General features: G+C 40.9%; 1 protein-coding gene across 1 annotated transcript in view; it reads left to right on the top strand.

Moving 5' to 3' along the window:
* The window catches only part of LOC112116424 (E3 ubiquitin-protein ligase UHRF2), a 191,476-nt gene that overhangs the window by 144,760 nt on the left and 23,793 nt on the right, over nt 1-22,923 (top strand). Inside the window, exons 9-10 of the mRNA XM_029914317.1 lie at nt 5,516-5,620; nt 6,587-6,775. Coding sequence (XP_029770177.1) covers nt 5,516-5,620; nt 6,587-6,775 — 294 coding nt within the window. The remainder of the gene's footprint in view (nt 1-5,515; nt 5,621-6,586; nt 6,776-22,923) is intronic.

Genomic DNA, 22,923 nt, shown 5'->3' with positions numbered 1-22,923 from the left:
TTGTTTATGAGAGGGTCATGCGAGACAATATCAAAAGCCTTACTAAAGTCAAGATATATCACATTTACCACTTTCCCATTATCCACAAGGCTTGTTACTCTGTCAAAGAAGGCTATCAGGTTGGTTTGACACGATTTGTTCTTGACAAATCCATGCTGAATGTTATTTATCACCTTATTATCTTCTAAGTGTTTGCAAATTGATTGCTTAATTATTTGCTCCATTATCTTTCCAGGTACAGACGTTAAGCTGACTGGTCTGTAATTCCCCGGGTTGTCCTTATTTCCCTTTTTATAGATGGGCACTATATTTTCCTTTTTCCAGTCTTCTGGAATGTCTCCCATCTTCCATGACTTTTCAGAGATAATTGCTTATGGCTCAGATATCTCCTCAGTTAGCATCTTAAGTATTCTAGGATGCATTTCATAAGGCCCTGGTGATTTGAAGACTTCTCATTGTCTAAGTAATTTTTGACTTGCTCTTTCCCTATTTTAAACTCTGATCCTACCTCATTTTCACTGGCATTAACTATGTTAGACATCCAATCACCACCAACCTTCTTGGTAAAACCTGAAACAAAGAAGTCATTAAGCACCTCTGCCATTTCCACATTTTCTGTTATTGTCTTTCCCCCCTCATTGAGTAACGGGCCTACTCTGTCCTCGGTCTTCCTCTTGCTTCTAATGTATTTGTAGAATATTTTTCTTGTTTCCTTTTATGTCCCTAGGTAGTTTGATCTCATTTTGTGCCTGGGCTTTTCTAATTTTGTCCTAGCATACTTGTGTTATTTGTTTATATTCATCCTTTGTAATTTGGCCGAGTTTCTACTTTTTGTAGGACTCTTTTTTGAGTTTTAGCTCATTGAAGATCTCCTGGTTAAGCCAGGGTGGTTTCTTGCCATACTTCCTATCTTTCCTACGCAGTGAGATAGTTTGCTCTTGTGCCCTTAATGTCTCTTTGAAAAACTGCCAACTGTCTTCAGTTGTTTTTCCCCTTAGACTTGCTTCCCATGGGATTTTACCTACCCACTCCCTGAGTTTGCTAAAGTCTGGCTTCTTGAAATCCATTGTCTTTATTGTACTGTTCTCCCTCCTACCATTCCTTAGAATCATGAACTCTACCATTTCATGATCACTTTCACCCAAGTTGCCTTCCACTTTCAAATTCTCAAACAGTTCCTCCCTCTTTGTCAAAATCAAATCTAGAACAGTTTCCCCTCCCAGTAGCTCTCTCCACCTTCTGAAATAAAAAATTGTCTCCAATACATTCCAAGAACTTGTTAGATAATCTGTGCCCTGCTGTGTTATTTTCCCAGAAGATGTCTGGGTAGTTGAAGTCCCCCATCACCACCAAGTCCTGAGTTGGCCAGTTATCTCCTGTGTCTTACATATGAAACTCCTGTAATACACTCCAAAATTATGTTTGTGTTCTTTGCAACTGCATCACGTTGACTCATATTCCATTTGTGATACATAACCCCCAGATCCTTTTCAGTAGTACTACCACCTAGTCATTTTGTAGTTATGCATTTGATTTTTTTCCTTTATAAAACTAGTACTTTGCACTTGACCTTATTAAATTTCATTTTGTTAATTTCAGACCAATTCTTTAATTTGTCAAGGTTATGTTGAATTGTAATCCTGTCCTCCAAAGTGTTTGAAACCCCTCCCAGCTTGGTGTCATCCATAGATTTTTATAAGCATAGTCTCTATTCCATTATCCAAGTCATTACTGAAAATATTGAATAGTAGCAGACCCCGGAATGACCTGTGCTGGATCCACTAGATACATCTTCCCAGTTTGACAGCAAATACTGATAAGTATTTTTTGAGTATAGTCTTTCAACTAGTTGTGCACCCATTTTATAGTAATTTCATCTAGACCACATTTCCCTAGTTAGCTTCTGAGAATGTCACATGAGACTATGCCAAAGCCTTACTAAAATCAAGGTATATCATGTCTACTGCTTTTGCCCTAGCCACTAGGCCAGTAATTCTGTCATAGAAGTAAATTAGGTTGGTTTGCCATGATTTGTTCTTGACACATCCATGCTGATTATTATCACTATTATTCTCAAGGTGCTCTGAAAAAATGATTGTTTAATAATTTGTTCCAGTATCTTTCCAAGTATCAAAGTTAGACCAGGGCCGACGAAAGGGGGGGAAGCTGGTACAAATTACCGGGGCCCAGCGGTCCGGAAGGGGGCCCGTGGCCCAGCTTCCCCAGCTTCACCGGCCCTGTTTAGCCAGTCCGCCCTTCCTGGGGGGCCCGAAAAAAATTTTTCACCGGGGCCCGAACCTGAGTTAGACTGACTGGTTTATAATTTCCTGAATTGGCTTTGTTCCTCTTTTTAAAGATAGGTACTGTGCTTTCCCTTCTCCAGTATTATGAGACCTCACCTGTCCTACATGAGTTCTTGAAGATAATTGCTAATGATTACGAGCCTGCTTCAGCTAGTTCCTTAAGTACTCTAGGATGAATTGTGTCAAGCCCTGCTGACTAGAATACATCTAAACTATCTAAATATTCTTTAACCTGGTCTTTCCCTGTTTTGGCTTGCGTTCCTTTCCTCTTGTTGCTAATGTTAATAGTGTTGAGTAGGTCATCATTAACCTTTCTAGTGAAGACTGAAGCGGAATGGGCATTAAGCACCTCTGCTTTCTTGATGTCATTCATTTTTGGCTCTTGTTTCCTGTTACATAAAGAACTTACACTTACGTTGAGAGCAAGAGAAAGATGAATTTATAGAATCTCCTCTTATTGCCTTTTATGTCCCTTACTAGTTGTAGCTCATTTTGTGCGTTAAGCTGTCTGCTTTTGTCCCTATGTGCTTGTGTTATTTTTTTGCACTGATACGTAGCACTTTGTTCATGTTTCTGCTTTTTATAAGATTCCTTTTTGATTAAAGAGCTCCTCTTGAAGCCATGTTGGCCTCTTATTATCTTGCCTTTGCATTGGAATAGCTTGCTGTTATGCCTTTATATTGTCTGTTTGTGAATTGCCGGCTTTTGAACTCCTTTTTCCCTTAGATTTTCTTTATGGGACCTCTCTGATTTTGTTAAGTGTGGGGGTTTTTAAGTCCATTGTCCTTATTCTGCTGCACTTGCTCCTTTCTTTCCTTAGAACCATGAAATCTGTCATTTCGTGATCCCTGTCACCCAAAGTGCCTTCCACCTTTAAAATTCACAAGCAATTCTTCTTTGTTGGTCAAAGGGGGGGAGGGATAATTCAGTGGTTTGAGCATTGGCCTGCTAAACCCAGGGTTGTGAGTTCAATCCTTGAGGGGACCATTTAGGGATCTGGGTCAAAATCAAGTCTAAAATGGCTGTCCTCCTGGTTACCTCCTACACTTTCTGAAACAAAAGTTTTTCCTCAAAACATTCCAATAACTTATTGGAAAGTTTGTGTTTTGCCGTGTTACTTTTCCAGCAAATGTCTAGGATTACTGCCAGGGCTTGTGTTTTGGATATTTCTGTCGTTTGTTCTAGAAATGCCTCCAACTCCTTTTCTTGATTTGGTGGTCTATAGTAACCCCTTATCTTGACATCACTCCTATTTTTGCCCATTTTATCTTTACCCAGAGATTTTCAACTAGTCTGTTTCTCTCCTCCTTTTGGACCTCAGAATAAATGTATATGTTCTTAATATATAATGCAACACTACTTCTCTTTTTTCCCTCTGCCTGTTCTTCCTGAACAAGTTATACCCCTCTGTACCAATATTACATTCAAGATTTATCCCAACAAAGTCTTTGTGATGTCAATTATGTCATAATTTAGCTTATGTATAAATACTTCCAGTTCTTGTTTATTCCCCATACTCTTTGCATTTGTGTATCGACATCCTAAGATGTTGAGCAGATTCCCTCAGTGATCTCACTCGTGCTCCTGTGATCCTATTGTAATTTTCCATGTCCCCCCTACCCCAATATCTAGCTGTCCATTAGGGTTGCTTTTCCTATGCTTACCTGTGGGCTTTTGTCACTTGCGACCTTTGAACTTAGTTTAAAGCCCTCCTCAGTAGGTTGATACATGAAGATCCTTTCCCCCTTATTGGTCAGTTGGACCCCATCTCTTCCTAGCAGAACTCCTTCCTAGAACAGCAACCTGTGGGTGAGGTAGCCAGAGCCTTCCCATTGATGCCATCTATGCAGCCATGCATTCATCTCCAGGATATGTCTCTCTACTTAGGCCCTTACTCTCAACTGGGTGGATGGATGAGAACACAACCTGTGTCCCTGACTCCTTCATCCTCAATCCCAGAGTCCTGTATTCACTGCTTATCTGCTCAGGATCATACCTGGTAGCATTATTAGTGCCCATGTGGATGAGCAGCATGGGATAGGAGTCGGGGGATGAATTAGTCTTGGCAACCTTTCTGTGACATCTCTGATATGGGCTCCATGCAGACAGCACATCTCTGGGACTCTATATCAGATTGGCATATGGATGTCTGTCTCCCTCAAAAGGGAATCACCGACCACCAGCACCCTATGCTGTTTTCTCTGGGGTGTGGTGAATGTGAGCCTCCCAACATTGGGAGAAGATGGTTCCTCCTCCTATTGCCAGTACTGCATACTGGTTCTTGACCATGATGGATGGGGGACTTGGATGGGGGGTGAAGCACTGTCTGCTGCCCGAGGTGACTGGCAACCAGTCTCCTCCCTATAGAGCTGCCAATTCTCCTTCCTCCTCTCGTGTTGCTGTAGTCACCTGAAGTTGGTTAGTATTCTCTGTCCCAGGTGTTTCCATGTGTCTTGTCAATTAAGTGCTCAGGCTCCTAGATGCTACCCAGATGAGCCACTTCCTCCTGCTGCTCATCTACCTGTTTCCTGAGGGACTCCCAACAGACCCCTAACACACTAGTGGGTTCTCCTGCCAGGCCATGTTCTGAGCAAGTCAAGACAGGGCCAGGGTGGAAGCCTCCCCAGAGTCAGGATGCGCATCTGGCAGTGGCCCCCATAGGTGCGTGCAGAGTTAGAGCTAGCTAGCAGCAGTGTTGGTGACACACCATTTCTGTCCCATTGTGGGCTATTCCTTGTAGAGTAGCTGCAAGTTAGGGTTCTGTGGCTTTCCTTTCCTTATCTCCCTACTGTCCTTTTGCTGGCAAACTCAACTAGCTAATTCCCTTAGTCTTACCAGCCACATCACCTGTAGTCTCATCACCCCTAGTCTCACCAGCCACGTGTCTTACCAGTCATTGGGAGCCTGCATGCTTTTTAAAGCTGGGCCTCATGTAGCGCTGGAATGGGTGATTCAGCCCCTCTCACTCAGCCACCTCTACTCACTGCTCAGTGAATTGGGCCCTAGACTGCCTTTGTGACTTTGTTCCTCCTAAAAGTACATAAAATCCTCTCTTCCCCAGGCAGTTTCGTATTAACCTTTTATGCAGACTGCCTCTTCACGTAGAATTATACTTCATTAAACAATAAATGAATTGTTAAAAATGAATATTGTTGGCCACTTGCTTTAGGAAGTTATCTTAAAGATGTCCTCTATTTATTTTATTACCAAAGGTGAGTGAAGCAGGCGTTCACAGACCCCATGTTGGCGGAATCCATGGACGCAGTAATGATGGAGCGTATTCACTTGTGCTGGCCGGAGGATTTGAAGATGAAGTGGTACGTTTTTTTATCCAAACCAATGTCAAGACTTCTGTTGTATGAATGTGGAGAGTTAAGTTCATTGCTGCTCCTAAAGTTAACCCTCATAAACAAGGTGTGAGCTCACAGAATAATAAATATTAACTATTATTTAACTTATTTTTTGAATTTAAACAAAAATATATGTTTAAAAAATATATCCTTAAAATATATGGTTATGGATGACAGAAGACAACTTCGTGTTCTAATGTAAAGTACTTTAATTAATGCTGAATTTTAGTTTATTCACAAATGCTAATTGTTAATATTCTTCTCTAGTCTGGATTTATTACCAGCATATAAAATCTGATGAGCCTGTGACAGTAGGGTTTGTAAATGATGCATTTTAGATCCTGCCCTGACCATCATCTTTATTGCTGTCAAGTTAATAAAACTGACTATCAAGCAGATAATCTTGAATTTTCAGCAGTGATCTTAATTTTAGTGAGGCTAGGATAAAAGATACAAGGTCCGATCCTGAGATGTGCAGAAGGTCCTCGTCTCCTGTTGATTTAACTGAGAGCTGAGGGCCCTCAGTACTACACAGGAAAATGTTATCTCTTTGGATCAATGTGCTCAAAAAAAGATGTTGGGAAATGTCTACATTGGTGACCAATACATATCAACATCTAAATAGAGTGACCAAGCTATATGAAGTATTAGTCTTGTTTGTCCTTTCTTTTCATGAGCCTGACCAAGATAAGTGTGTGAATAGAGTTTCTGTAATCAAAATAATGTTTACACAGGGTACTCCCCCTCCTGCAGTTCTATGCCATCAGGTGGAATTCTGAATCGTACAACAGGTGAACATAAAGCAGTAAGCATCCTGTTTTTTTAAAAAACATAGGCAGCTGTTAAACATAGGCAGGGGAAAAAGGCATTAGACAAGGAAATGAAATAAACAGCCTAAATAGCATCAGAATGTTATGTATTCTTTGCCAACAGCGCTTACCCAGCTGCTGCCGCTGCGGGAGTTTGCCTCCGAAGGCATCAATGTGTCTCTGTTGGAGAAGTCACATGAGGAGGTACTTGGTGTTGGAACATTACTACATCCCTGGAGTCAACCCCAACCCAAGCCCCAGGGCACATGGCCATGGCATCCTATTGAGTCAGCTGCTATATGGTCAAAGCTGGGTAGCTGGGGGATGCTATTACTTCTGTTCTTTATTTTTGGCAGTGGTATTGATGTTTTGGAGCCTTGGTATCCCTGGTCCTATCCCCATCTGATGGTGTGGCCAGGTGCTACTGCAGATACTGATACTCAAGTAAAGTCATACTCTTGTGGGCTTTATATTTTGGAAGGAGCAGAGAGGGAGAAGGGAGGGGAAGAAATATTGCAGCTGCTATTCTCAAATGTTTGTATGACTACCAGACATGGTGCCTTTAGGCTTAGTTCCTGTAGCTCTTTAATTAAGGATACAGAGAAAAAAAAAATCTTATTTAGGCGCATGTTTAGTAATAGTGCTAATTTTCTCTTCAGTAACTGCTTGCTGGCATCAGCCTACACAAACCAACTTCCTATGGATTTCCAGATGACTTCCACCTTCCCATTTTTCTTAGAGAGGGTTAAAGGAGAAAGCTCTCTAACACACAAAGAAAAATTCAAACTCCTTTCTTGTCACTCTTCTACATACACCAACCATTCCCCCAACAAAACATTTCCTTAAAAATTGGTGTAGAGGTTTGGAGTCCTGCCCCAGCCAGTTCACTAAACAGGACCAAGGAAAGTGGGATTAAGAGTCCAACAGGACTAATCACTTGAGCATAGTTACTTGTATGTAAGTGTTTGCAGAATTGAGTGATAAATTAATATTCGAGGCTATTTTACGGCATGTGTTTATAGTATTTTTCAAATGGTTTCTACTAACCTTCAAGCTGCTTCTTCACACTCTCCTTGTGAGTATGAGCAGCTGCTTATCACATGAGTGATATTTGGCTTGCAAAAACTTGTTGCAGGAAGTGGAAATTACCCTTTGGCTTTCAGTTCTTATCCTTTTATGATGCACAACTGAAAGTGCCCAATTTGCAAACAAACAAACATGTAACTTTGGTCACATAAATCCTGTTGAATTTAGTGAATAAAGTTACTCAGTTGCATCAGTGCGGGATCAGGCTCCAAATGTAGAAAGGGGTTTCATCAGCTTTTGCAAAATGAGCAGTAAGATGAAACTTAACAGTCTTGCTGCTTATGCTGAATTTCCATAAAGTTACATGCATCTAAAGTGTTTGCATATTAATATTTTTCTTGTGATTGTCTATCCTCGTAATTTAATGGAAAGGAGTTTAGTTGCTTTAGTTATCTGATTTTAAGATGCACTAATTCTAGCTACCTCTGATTCAGATTGTTGTATTTGTTAAAAATAAGAATCTTTCAGTCCTGTTCTTGATATTTTAAGGACTCTAGAACACTAACTTGAAGAAATTATTGCAGAATTTTTTTCCATGAATTTGAGCAGTCTAAGGCCTTGTCTACACTAAAGGGAAAAGTAGATCTAAGCTATGCAATTTGAGTTACGTGAATAACGTAACTCAAATCGACATCGCTTAGATCTACTTACCGCGGGGTCCACACTACACGATGTCGATGGGAGACGCTCTCCTGTTGACTCCCCTTACTCGTTTCGATCCAGTTGAGTACAGGAGTTGACCGGAGAGCGATTGGCAGTTGACTTAGTGGGTCTTCACTAGACCTGCTAAATCGACCGCTGATGCATCGATTGCTGCTCGTCAATTCCCAGTAAGTGTAGACAAGCCCTAAGAACTACGTTCATTATGGACCAATGTTTGTCAGGAGCCAGTATGACAGATTTTAGACATTACTAATTACTGTGACATTCGGGATCAGAATCTTCATGATTTATTCCTTTGGAAGCATCTGTGTATCCAATTCAAACTATTAAAGAAGATTCAACATCCTCTCCTTTGAGATGCCAAATTGTCAATCTGTAGTTTTTGCGGTCAGGTTTTGTGGCTTCACTGAAAGTTTAAATACTTTTTGAGTCAGGATTAAAACTGATGTTTGCTTCCTCTTAGAGTATGGACTTCAAGGTGCATTCTTCAGATGGGTTTGAGGAAGTATTAATCAAGGTGGTTAACTTAAGTACTGATTCTGTGTCAACAGTTTAATCTGAATGAATTTTGTTTTTGCCTCAAGTGCCCTCTGCTTATTTCCATTTGTGGGATTGGCAGTTCCCATTGTTGAGTTACAGAATCTTCCGGAGAGCGGTGTGCATTGAGGTCACTTACCACTCCCTCTCCCTCCTCTGTGGGCAATTCTCAGGTTATTGGAGGAGTGCTCCCAACTGCTCCTGGGTTCGTTCTTAACTTCCAAAGGTTCAGTGAGCTCATCTCACACACGGTGTCCTCAATTCCTTCCTTCCTTTTCTTCTGCCTTCTCAGGGCTATTTTTATTTTAGTTAGTTAGATTCTCAGTTAATTAACACAGGTTTCTTAATTTAAGAACAAAAAAGAAATTATAACCATTTGTCATGTGTGTCAGCTGGACACACATGGAGCAAGAGGGCTGCCAAACCCTGCTGATGGGGAAGCTCTTCAAGTCCCAGAAACTAAGTCTGGCAATATGTAAGTCCATCATTGACTTTAGAGATTCGCTAGGCAAGTGATTCTATTTCCAGCTCATGCAGCATTCAGGTCCATGGTCTTAACCTGCCTGACAAAGCCCGGTACTGAGATTCCAGCACAGTAGATACAGCAACGGGGTCCCTGGATCTGTCCAGGTCAACCTAATGCAGCAGTGAAATTCCAGCACTGTTGATAGGACACCAAAGCCCCAGGGTGTGACTGAGTAGACCTAATCCAGCACAGCGGTTCTGGCACAACCAGCATGTTGTTGAGATCCCGAAATCCCTGTAGGTAGACCCAGGTCATTGCGGAGGTCCTGGAACTGTTGACATGCTGCCAGGGTTCTGGCACCATCAATTCCAGTGAATCAGAAGTGGTTTGGTGCCCACTGTAAGAGGCACTAAGGTCCCCAGATCCCTCTAGGTCAACCAAGTCAATTGCCTAGGATCTGGCAGGAGAGAATGTGGTGAAGTACTTGATGAAGTCATCGGGTACCCCCTTTGTACATGGCATTAACATCCCCACAGTCTGAATCATGCAAGTCCAGTTCTAAGGATTTGGCACTACTGGCTGGTGTACCACTTGCTTGAAGTGATCTAGCACGAGTATAAGTGGTTTTTGATCTCTGGATCCATCTGGATTGACAGTGTGGTGCTGAGGATCTGGCACAATTGACTCTGGTGAAACACTTGCATGAAATGATTCGGTGCACAGTATAAGCAGTGTTGGATTAAGGGTCACTTACTCAACAGATGGGTCTAACATTTTTTAAAACAAAACGCTCAGCAAGTAGTTATCAGTTACTCACAATAGGGAAGTTGATCAGGGCGATCTCAGCGCAGTCACCTCCAGCACTGGACAGCTTCAAACTTCCTTTGTTACACAAACTTATTTATAACTTTTTGTCGTCTTTTCTTATACAGATGCATTATTAGTCTCTCATTTCCATATTAACTCCACTCCCCCAGCAGGCTTATTGTTCGTTCAAATCAGTCTTCTAGCTTTTTAGTACTTTATCTTTTCTTGTTCTCACAGACAGGATTGCTCTGCAGTTTCTTATACATGCATAACACTAAACATGATTACTCGTCAATTTCTTACATGAACACAGTTCTATTTATTTTTATGCTGTTAAATGTTATCAGAACAGACTCTTAAAATCCACAGCAGGCTTCTGTCAGGCGTAAATATGCCTTCATTCCCAACAAATGGCACTAAGGTCCCTCGTTCCATTGGTGTCAAAGGTACAGCAGCATGATTCGGCAAAAAACTAGTTGAAGTGTCTCTGTGCCCAACTCTAGTGGTGGTAGGATCCTCAGATTCATCTGAGTTAACTTAGTTTGATGCCAAAGATACAGCACTATTAACTTAGGTAAACCACTGTTCAAACTGGTTTGGTGTCCCCAATGTGCAGGTCTCCAGGTTTGCTCAGTTAAACTCAGTCCAGTGCTGTACTGGTGACTGTTTCTGAAGTACCACTGAGTAAAGAGATGTTACACCTTACATAAGTGTCACCAGAGTTCCCTGATTTATCAAAATCTGTTGACTCTGGTGCTGAAGGTGCAGCAATTCTTGATTTTTCTGGCACCTTTAACTTTGTTTAGCAGCCCAGTGCTGAGATCCTGCACCACAGGTTCAGAAGAATTACATGCAATGAGGCTCTATGTCTAGCATAAGTGATTAAAGATCCCCAACTCTGTCTAAATAGATTGAGGGTGGTGCTGAGAACTGGACACCATTGACTCTTCATTTTTAGAGATGGGATAACCCCATGATACTTGAGGGTCTACTGAGTCAGCACCCTTACATCTGGGTCTCTTTTTCTGGAATCTTTCCGGTGTCAGACACTTAGTTTGTGTAATTTCAGTAGTCAAGTGATACTTGCCTGTGGGTAATTCCCAGGGCCTGCAGAGATGGTCAACTGAGGAACTAGGTAAACATTCCTTTTGTGGGAGTCCCTCCAGATGAAATCAGTAGAACTGTTCACTTTTCCAGGCCAGGGTTCTGAGAAGAACCTGAAGTGCCTTTTGTCATTTCTGAAACACCTCACCTAACCAAGATATCCTTGAAAGCAGACACCTTCATCACTGAAACCTTGGAAGCCCATTCTTAGGCCTAGATTGAGGATGATTTGGTAGCTAGTGGGTTTCATTCAGTGCTACACCCCTTATTGATTCCAAAAATAACTAAGACTTTGACTTTGAAACTACCTGAAGCCATTACTGCCTGGAAACATCGAGATTCCAAACATCAGTGTCAGTGCTTTATTTATGAAGATGGGCCGTAATGAGGTTTCCTGGAGTCCACTGCACGAGCATCTGCTGATGCTGGATCACTGGATCTTCTTATTTTCCTATTTATGTGCAATCAGCTGTACATTGACATTACCTGAATCATCACTTTAAAATTTTTTAAAAGGACAACCAATCCTGGGAGCATCCTGTCTTGGTCCTGAAAGTTTATTAATTGGACTGAGCCTTTTGGTGCCGCATTTCTGATGCTTTAGTTCTGGAACATATTCTGCTGCAGTGCCAGAAAGACTTTGGATTTTTCTCCTCTGTTTAAGCCTAGCAGGCAATCTGCTTCAGGTACAGGTGCCTCAGAAGAGTTCTCATTGTTTTTTAAATTTACTTGAACCTGAGCACTCAAATAGTGACTTTACAAATTAAACACTTTTGCATTAGACAAATTTTGGATTCTCAACTGAGATTATAAACTCCAACTGCTTCGAAATGTTGGTGTTAAGTGCTGTTCCTTGGCCACAAAGCACATGAAAATTGCTCCTAGCCTATAAGGTGACATTGGCATTAAATTGCCTCTTTTCTCAGGATAATTTTCAGCTCTGTTATGTCCTGACATCATCTGTTTCAGACATCAGGGCATTCATGTCTGCATCTAGACTTTGATCCACAAACCGGTTCCTTATAGTGTAATTGGGTTATACCTTTATTCAAACTACATCTGTGGCCTGCATAAGACTAATTACTAAGGTACCATCCATTCTTGACATTATTTACACCTGAGCCAAAAATGTGTCCAGGCAGATTCTTTGAAAGGTCTTTCTACAGCAGCACAAATACCTTACTTAGATCGCTGTCTGGCATTATGTATATGCAAGGGGAGTAGGTCCTGACTAAATCCATTTATTACCAGTGAGAACATCCATCATCTCCAGTTCTGCTTCAGGGTCAGACAAGACTTGCTGTCATTGGCAGACTCCCCTTTTTGGGATAGAAAACAGGAATTCCTCTAAGTGCTCCCTGATTCTGTTGGTTGAAATCTGTAAGCTGATCAGTCAGGATGGAGGCCAGGTATGAATACCTCTAACCGGGTCTTGACAGTTTTGACTTGAGACATCCTAGGTCTGATGTTAGCATCACTTTCAAGTGTATTGGATCTCTTCCTTAAGGTTGATGTAGAAATCTCCATCTGAGCCTGAATTTTCTTGGATTGATGCACTGATTTCTGGATTGCTGAGATGCTTTATGACGTTTTTCGGAAGTCTGGTGGATTCTGTTGAGAAGCAGAAACTCTTGATCAAATAAACCTCTTGCTTTTAATGTTGTCATGTGTTATGCTTTGAACATTAAGAACAATTTATGAATTATCTCAGGCTGCATGGGTTGAGATATCAGCTGCCATCCTTACATGTTCAGCGCAACAGTCCCTGTAAACCTTTATAATAACCAAGTTTATGGAATGGTTGCTCCATGTACCACTTGGGTCGATGGAGGTAATGACTTTGTCTTGATGGCTGCACCAAAGGAAATACAGAATTTCTTCATATCAATACACTTGGCTGTGATGTGGGTACCATGGGAAGGATGCATTCGTTTAACTACCTTGTAGGTTTTCCTCCTGTGCATGCATTTCTTTTGCTTTGGCATGAGTCTTGTATCACAAAGCTTGTGGGACTTCTGGTCTGCTATTGCTCAGAGTAACACTGTACCATAAACCTGGGAAAAAGTCATTCCTCATAGCTGTAGTTACATCCCACAAATTTAGTGAGATAAAAACCAAATGTCCAGTCCTTTTATAAATTGTAGTCCATATCCCAAATGTGATTTCCTCATCCCCATTTCTAGTCTAAAGTCATCTCTGTTTATATCTCATACAGGCCACTAACCTGTCTGTATTTCCCCAAGTCTCTCTTGTACTCTTATGATGTCTCACTAGGTGTTTATTCACCTGGAGATATCAAAATATTCAAATAACGAGAAGGTAGGATCCATTCTATGCCTTTGATTTACCATTTTCATAGATTTTGCAAAGCTGTTCTTTGAAGCTCTCTAGATATTTTAAGAAAAAATATGTCCCTTGCTAAGATCTGATCTGGGAGAGGGAAATTGCAGTCACTTCTAATACTGTCTTGACCTGCCATCCAGAGTTGATGCTTGTATTGGTAGTTTTGCAGTCCTTATTCACTTAAAACCCCTCCGTTCACTTTCATAGGTGCCTGCCAGTCTCCCACAAATGGGACTGTACAGAGGCCACTCACAGAAGAGAGATTACTTACTGGTAATTGTTGTTCTTCAATAGTTTCATCTCTGCATATTCATGCTCTCCACCCACCTTTCCCACTTATTTAAAGTCTTGGATCAACAAGCCTGAAATTAGGGAAGGAACTTGTCAGTGGTTGGGGCCATTTTCCCTTTTATACCTTCATAATACTCCATGAGGAAAGGGAGAAGGGTGAGCGAATTAATCCAAATGGAAATTGCTCTCTTGAAGATTTTGCAGCTCAATGCCTGGAGACACCAATCCCACAAGTGAGACTATGTAGAGGACACTCTTGAACAAGTTACCGGTAAGTAATCTCTCTTCATGGATTGTGACAAACAGCTTGTGCACTTACAATTTTTTCCCCCTGAAGAAAGTTCCTCATACGTTCCACAAGAAAGGGGGAGAGTTGTTCTTTGTTTCTCTTTTGCTATCTTTTAGATGTTTTATATTAAATGGGGAAACTAGTTTGAGGATTCGAAAGTTTGGTTTGATGATTTTTTTTAGGTCTCTCAAAACACTTGTTGGCCAAATTTCAGGGCTTCTATTTGTCCTGATCATCCTTGACCTCACCTACCATATCTGTGCAGATTATTCAAATCTGTCTTTCCACTCCTGACTTGTTGACATCCATCCATCCTACATGTAAAATTGTCTATCTGACATCTACCTTTGAATGGCTAATCAGCATAAATTTACAAGGAAAAAAACTGATTTTTTTCTCTTCTGTTGACCACCCTCTTTTTCTATCACAATCAACAATATGGTCATCCTCCTTGTCACCTAAGACTATAATCTGGCCCTTGTCCTTTGACATGTGGGGCATATCTAAATCCTGCCATCTTTAGGATCCATACTTTCTATCCTTTCAAGTGTCTAAAACTCTCAGCATTTACAGTCTCAACTACTGCAACATCCTCATCTCCAACCTCCCTAACACTCACATTGCTTTCTTCCAGTCCATACAAATTGTTGGCCCTAAAATCATCTTGCTTGCCTCTTGTTTTGATCAGATCTTCCCGATATTTGAATTCCTTCTCCTCGTGTGCATAAGAACCGCCATACTGGGTCAGACCAATGGTCCATCTAGCCCAGTATCCTGTCTTTCGACAGTGGCTAATGCCAGGTGTTTCAGAGGGAATGAACAGAACAGGCAAAGAGTGTTCCATCCCCTGTCATCCACTCCTAGCTTCTGGCAGTCAGAGGCTAGGGACACCCAGAGGATGGAATTACATTGCAGACCACGTTGGCTAATAGCCGTTGATGAATGTATGATCCATGAATTTATTTAATTCTCTTTTTGAGCCCCTTCATAGTTTTGACCTTCACAATATCCCCTAGTAACAGTGTTGTGTGAAGAAGTACTTACTTTTGTTTGTTTTAAAACTCCTGCCTATTCATTTCTCTGGGTGACCCCTGGTTCTTGAGGTATGTGAAGGAGTAAATATCACTTCCTTATTCACTTTCTCCACCCCATTCAGGATTTTATAAACCTTTATCATATGCTCTCCCCCCCCCCCTTAGTTGTCTCTTTTCCAAGCTGAAAAGTCCCAGTCTTTTTTAATCTCTCCTCATATGGAAGCTGTTACATACCCCTAATCATTTTTGTTGCCCTTCTTTGTGCCTTTTCCATTTCTAATATATCTTTTTTGAGATGGGGCAACAAGAATTTCACACAATATTGAAGGTCTGGGCATACCATGAATTTATATAGTGGCATTGTGATATTTTGTGTCTTATTATCTATCCCTTTCCCAATGGTTCCTAACATTCTGTTCACTTTTTTTGACTGCCGTGGCACATTGAGTGGATGTTTTCAGAGGACCATCCACAATGGCTCCCAGGATCTCTTTCTTGAGTGTTAATAGCGAATTTAGAGCCCATCATTTTTTATGTATAGTTAAATATGCATTACTTGGCAGATGAAATTCAATGCTGATAAATGCAATTTTCTTAGCCAGTTGCCCAATTTTGTGAGATCCCTTTGTAACTCTTTGCAGTCTGCTTTGGACTTACTGTCTTGAGTAATTTTGTATTATCTGCAAATTTTGCCACCTCACTGTTTACCCCTTTTTCCAGATCATTAATGAATATGTTGAAAAGATCTGGTCCCAGTACAGATCCCCAGGGGACACCACTATTTACCTCTCTCCATTCTGTAAACTGACCATTTATTCTTGCTCTTTGTTTCCTATCTTTTACCCAGTTACTGATCCATGAGAGGACCTTCCCTCTTATCCTATGACTGCTTACTTTGCTTAAGAGCCTTTGGTGAGGGACCTTGTGAAAGGCTTTCTGAAGTACACTCTATGCACTGGATTGCCCTTGTCCACATGTTTGTTTTGACCCCCCTCAAAGAATTCTAATAGATTGGTGAGGCATGATTTCCCTTTACAAAAGCTGTGTTGACTGTTACCCAACAAATTGTGTTCATCTATGTGCCTGATAATTCTGTTCTTTACTATCATTTCAACCAATTTGCCTGGTACTGAAGTTAGGCTTACTGGCCTGTAATTGCAAGGTCCGCCTCTGTAGCCTTTTGTAAAAAGTGGGGTCATATAGCTATCGTCCAGCCATCTGGAACAGAAGTTGATTTAAGTGATAGGTTACCTACCACATTCAGTAGTTCTGCAATTTCATATTTTTTAGTTCCTTCAGAACTCTTGGGTGAATACCATCTGGTCCTGGTGACTTATTACTGTTTAATGTATGAGTTTGTTCCACAACCTCCTTACTGGCACCTGAATTTGGGACAGTTCCTCAGATTTGTCCTCTAAAAAGAACGGCTCAGGTATGGGAATCTCCCTTATATCCTCTGCAGTGAAGACTGACGCATAGATTCATTTAGGTTCTGCGCAATGGCCTTATCGTCCTTGAGTGCTCCTTTAGCACCTTGATTGTCCAGTGGCCCCATTGATTGTTTGGCAGGCTTTCTGCTTCTGATGTACTTTTAAAAAAATTACTGTTAGTTTTTCAGTCTTCAGCTAGTTGCTCTTCAAATTCTTTTTTGGCCTGCCTAATTATATTTTTACACTTGACTTGCTAGAGTTTATGCTCCTTTCTATTTTCCTCACTAGGCTTTGACTTCCAAATTTCCAAAAGATACCTTTTTGCTTTTAACCACTTTGTTGTTTAGCCATTGTGGTACTTTTTTGGCCCTCTTACTATGTTTTTTAATTTGGGGGTATACATTTAATTTGAGCCTCTATTGTGATGTTTTAAAGAGGTTCCCTGCAGTTTGCAGGCATTTCACTTTTGTGACTGTACCTTATAATTGCCATTTGATGCAACTACACCCTACTTATTTGTCCTAGTTTGTGTCACTCCCTATCGCCTTTGTTCCACCAGTGAGGTCTGTCCCACCTGCCCATTTCTCAGCTTGTTGCATAAATATCTTCTTGCCTTCTTCCACAGTGCTGTTATGCATGGAATGCCCTTCCTGAGTTCATTCACAGGATACCTACTCTCTGTACACTTGAGTCCCTCCTAAAGAATGTCAGCGGCCAGACCAGCTCAGCTGCTGGCCTGCTCCCTGACTACTTTTGCTGCTAGGCATCCAGAGAGCCAACTGCACAGCTTTGGAATTCACGTAGGTAGCCACAGCACCTGATTGGCTGCTGATTTAGCAGCCCTGCTTATAAGACTGGCACCCACAGACAATCAGTAGCTGCTCAACGTGTACCATGTCCAGAGCTGGGCTTGCCTGCTCCTTCCAGCCCTTTTTCCTGTCCCTGCTCTGCCCTGCTCTATCTCGTTTCCAGCCTGTCCTGCTGCCTTGTTCCCATCCTGCTTCAGCTTTGTTTTCATATCTGCTCTTGCTTATGCTCCAGCCCCTGTTCCCCACCCCGGCTTCTGACTTCTGCCTTTGATCCTCAGCTCTGCCTTTTGCTTATAACTTTGGGTTACCCTCTGGTTCTGGTATTCAGCTTCTGTCCTTCTGGGACTGACCCTCGGCTCATTCCTGGACTCTGTCCCTCTAGATCAGGCTCTAACAGGTAGGCTGAACTATCATTTGAACCATTAGTCCTGACTGCACACAGCCTAGGACACAGAGTCACTTCTGTTGTGCGGAATCTAGCTGACATATTGACAAAGTACACAATTAAAAAAAAAATATTAACTTTACATTGCCAATACTAAGCCAAGCACTACCTTGACTGCTCTACTTCTATACAGCACACTTTCCCCTTAAACTCTCTGTCTTTAGATGGTGAACTCCTCAGGTCAAGTACTTTGCCATATTTGCTGTTTGGAGAATGCCTAGCACATTGTGAGTGCTACCAAAATCAAAGAAATTTCAATTTCAGGGAAAAGTTAGTCAAAAGTTTACTGCCTCATGTTATCATTGTATTCTTTATTTTTTTGCTTCTAGATGTATGTGTATGTTTATGCTTGTCATCCCTTTTCCACAGTGCTGACTTAGCACAAACCAGCAACTTCTTGTGAACAAAATAAGTGCGGATTTTGTAGATTGTTCAGAGGAGCACTGATTAATATCTCTCTCTCAATTAATTCTGGTAATGAATATTTGCTCTAAGTATTAAGGAAGTTTAAGGATAAATCTACTTTTTTGGTGTGGAAGTTCATGAATATCAAATAGTGTCTGTGTTTTCCCATCAGATAGACAGTGCTTTCATGGTCTAATAATATGATGCATGCAGAGCAGGAGGTCTGTTACTATCAGTAAATGGGGATGCCAACAGGCTCCAGCAAATGTTGTAAATTAACAGGGTCATCCAGACTTGCTGGTCTGAAAGCTTTGCAATGTAGAATTGTCAGTTATCTTTTTAGTAAAGCACTCCATTTGAACTGAAAAAGAGATGTTGAAGGGAGTAGTTATAGTGTCTTTCTGAAAATGGCACGTCTATATTTTTATTACATGGTTTATTTGTTAAAGGGGCTCCAAACCAGCACCCCTGAACTTAGGGAAGTTGGATCCACATTCTGATCTTGAACTTTTGGGGAAGGATAGGACACACAGAATCTAAATTGTTGAATTGCTTGGATTCATGTGCAAACTGATTCCAGTTTTAGCAATGTGATGACTCCTCTTTTAAACAACTTCCATTCAGAAAAATAAGAAAAATCTCAAGGAGAGCGCAATCTACAGTTGTCTACTGCTTTCACTTAAGCTATGTCTACACTGCGCACCTTACAACCGCGTGGCTGTGCCGCTGCAGCCGCGCCGTTGTAAGGTGCACTGTGTAGCCATTCTTTATCACCTGGTGAGAGCTCTCCCAGCAAAAAAATAAAACCACCTCCAATGAGGGGCAATCACTTTGTCACCGGGAGTGTGGCTCCCACTGACGAAGCGCTGTCCACACCAGCGCTTTTCATCGTTACAACATTTGTCTTTCGGGGTGGTTTTTTCACACCCCTGAGCGACAGAAGTTTTAACGACAAAAATGATAATGTAGACAAAGCCTTGATCAACATTTTCAGAGTTTAGAGCCACCTCCTCACCATCCAATAATCAATTCCTGTTCTGAAGCCTTCTTTTTAGCTGAATGTGTCCAATCTTTTGCATGCAGTGTTGTAACCATATCAGTCTCAGGCTATTAGAGGCACAGGGTGGGAGAGATGTAGTATCTTTTATTGGACCAACTTCTGTTGGTGTGAGACACAATCTTTTGAGTTTACACAGAGCTCTTCTTCAGGTTCCCCTTCCTTATGCTAGGTGGAAACCTTGGGCTTGATTCACCACTTTCTTGCTAATGTAAAACTGGTGAATCTGGTTCTTGTATTGCATCTAAGAAGGCTGGTAGAACTAGGTTTTTGTTCTAGATTAGGTCTGAGTTTTTGTTAAGAAATCTGTTACTGAGCTTTGGTAATCAAGAAGAATATTTTAAAATTACTTATACTAAATTCTCCTTATTTATCTAGTTCTGTGTCTAGATTAAAGACCAAACTGAAATTTGGGCAAACTATACAAGAGAAAAATTGGAGGGAATAACAAGAAAGAGTCTAACATCTGAGTCTTGGAAAGTTAAAAAGTTAAAGAATCAAAATTAAGTATACAACAGGAACAAGATTGAACTAATAAGGTTTGATTTAATATATGCCATGATTCACCATGTTATAGTAAGAGATAATCAGATCATCTGAAGTTCTGAATGCCTCTCATAAGGTGCTGATATCTTCAGTTCCCAATTAAGTAGGGGTTGTGGGAGCTTTTCTTCACTGAACCTGCTCAGCATCTCACAGTATTGTGCCTATATTAAAACAATGCGGAATTTATGTGGTGCAGAGGTGAATTGAATTTAAAATATGTGTTCTCTTATAATCAGGACAATTAAGTAACTTTACAGAGACAATATAAGGGGAGAGAGAGAGAAGGCTTAAAGAAAAGAAAGGGAGATGCCAAAAAGAATTTATAATCAATGGCAGAAAGTGCTACTTGAAGAAAGCTGTTTCAAGCACAGGAAAGTGCAGGAGCAATAAGGGATGGATGAATTACATGTTTAAGTTGGGAAAATAAGACTGTCTGATTTTTTTGGTCCTATTAGAGTACGTCCAGAATACATAATACAGAAAATACATTTTCTAAAGGAGGATTTCAGGCCTCCCACCCACAGATTTGTAACATAAAACTGCTAAAGAGCTCCCTTTGACATCTGTCATATTCAAAGCTTTTCTTCTTCGAATAGTGTCCCTATGGGTGCACCATTCTAGGCGTCTTTGCATCCCTGCTCCTCAGATCAGAGTTGTGGTAGCAGTATCCATTTGGCGTGCACATGCTTTGCTCTCTTGCTATATAGCACTGTGCGGGCAAACTGCTGTCAGTTCCTTCTCAACCTCCTCTTGGCTTGAGATGGAGCCTTAAGCAGAGCCCATAACAAAATTCTTCTTAGTGTTTTTTCTTACTAGTTTTTCCTTAGTAGTAATAGAGTTTCAGTTAGTGTTAATACTTCCTTCTCTTTTCATTTAAAAAAAAAATTTCACTTATAGAATAGTTATCTCCTTAGCATAAATTAGATTTCCCTAGCCCTTCCCATTCGGAAAGTGAACCCTGAAAGGAGTATATCTGGCTCCCTTGGGTTTAAACGTTGCCTTTCCTGTTGGGAAGCCATTCCTGTCAGCAATGGCCATTCTTGCTGCATTCACTGCCTGAGAGAGGCACACACGCCTCAGAAGTGCATGTTTTGTCTCAAATGAAAATCCAGAACCAGAAAGAGCCATTAGCTGAAATTAAGACTGCTCATGATTGAAAGCTCAGTCCAACCAGCCCCATCACATGATTCAACATCTTAGCCAGCTTAATCTCGACAGTTCGGGCCAGTCCATGGATTTCAGCCAGAACCTGTCTGCAACTACTGGGGCACGTAGCGGGTGGGCACCTTTGTCATAAAGCATACAAGACTCCACATGCGTTGTCTTCAAGGGTGGCTCAGAAGGTATATATCCCGAGAAGACACAATTTAAACAAACTTCTGTCAATCTCCTCAAGAATCAAAAACTCACTCAACTGGTGGGCATATCCTCACAAGGTATGTGCGGGAGTCCCCTTCACTCAACCACCCCTGTCGTTGACAATGGATGGCATCCCTAATGGGATGGGGAGCCCACTTGGACACTGACACCTACACCATTCAGGGAAAATGGTCCCCTCTCGAATCCTCACTACATATCAACTTCCTAGAGGTCAGAGCAGTCAAGAATGTCTGCTCACACTTCCTACCAATGATCAAAGACAAACATGTAAAGATTATGACAGACTACATTGCATGCATGTTCTACATAAACCGCCAGGGAGGAGCAAGATCACATTTCCTGTGTGCCAAGACAGTGAAAATATGGAACTGGTGCATTTGTTACCAGTTCAGCATCTCAGCAACTTTACCTCCTGGACATACAGAACACTACAGCAGATATTCTCAGCAGAAAATTTTCCCAAGATCACAAATGGGAAGTAGACACTACTATCTTTCACAACATATTCATACGTCGGGGAACTCCAGAGATAGACCTGTTCGCCACAGCCAAGAACAAGAAATACTCTCAATTCTGCTCCAGAGAATGCCTGGGTCACCATTCTCTTGGAGATGCTTTTCTCCCCAGATGGAACAGACATGTGTTATATGCATTTCCTCCAATTCCACTAATATCCAAAGTGATATTCAAGATAAAGAAACGGCCAGAGTTGTTGTTATAGTTCCAGTGTGGCCAAGACAGACATGGTTTCCATACCTTTTTCAGCTGGCGGTCTGTCCACCATTTACTCTCCACCCTGTTCCTCATCTTCTTTCTCAAGATGTGGGCCAGATCCATCACCCAAATCTGCAAGTTCAAAGCATGGCTCCTCGATAGTTCCAAAACTTAGAAATGAACTGTTACATAGCAGAAAAATAACTACTCGTCACACATACAAGAATTAGTAGATTTTAAAAAAAATCAGTAAATTGTGACATTTCATAGATACTTACAGAAATGTCATTCAGCTTGCTCACAAAAATCCATTGTTTTTAAAATGTGATCAATAGCACCAAATCATTCTTCCTGCTTAAACCATAGAGCTCTTAAATTATATTTACCAATTCTTTATCAGCTTGTCACTAAAATTCATTCAGATTTCACAGAATGGTAGGGTTAAATTCACTGAAGTTTGGAAACTGCTTTGAAATCCTTGGATAGAAGGTGATATATCAATGCAAAATATTAATGTTAAAAATAGATAATATAATTCCTATCCAAATGCATTTTTAATTGAGAATAAATTATTACATTTAAAATTTAGTTGATATTCTCCTTTTAAAAATTGAAGTATATTAGAAGCTCTCTGAGACTGCACGGTCAGAGAGCAGATACAGTCTAGGACAACGTTTTCCATCAGCCAAACAAAAGACCAAGTTAGAATACTAAAATAACCTGCGCAACAAAATGCTCTTATCTGTAGTTGAAAAGATATTTTGCTTTGTTTTCAAATAAGACATGCTTTTTATATCTTTAAATAGTTTTTGTGCATCTACTGGATATTAAATACAAGAAGTTACAATTATTATTGTGTAATATTTTGAGCATCCCAAAGTGTGTTAAGGATAGTACCGATACAAGTAAAGACATATCCCCTGCCTGAACATCCTTTGAGCTAAATTCAGACATGACACTACAACTGAGGATAATAAACTAAAGATAGGAAAGAGGAGAAGTAGGATGAGAGGTGTAATAGTAGGATTATGCAGTTCTTCGAGTGATTGCTCATG

Source organism: Terrapene carolina, unplaced genomic scaffold, assembly GCF_002925995.2.
Source record: "Terrapene carolina triunguis isolate 2854851 unplaced genomic scaffold, T_m_triunguis-2.0 Scaffold35022, whole genome shotgun sequence".
Lineage (NCBI taxonomy): Eukaryota > Metazoa > Chordata > Testudines > Emydidae > Terrapene > Terrapene triunguis.
The sequence above is the reverse complement of the archived record's forward strand: the minus strand, read 5'-3'. Positions and strand labels throughout refer to the sequence as shown.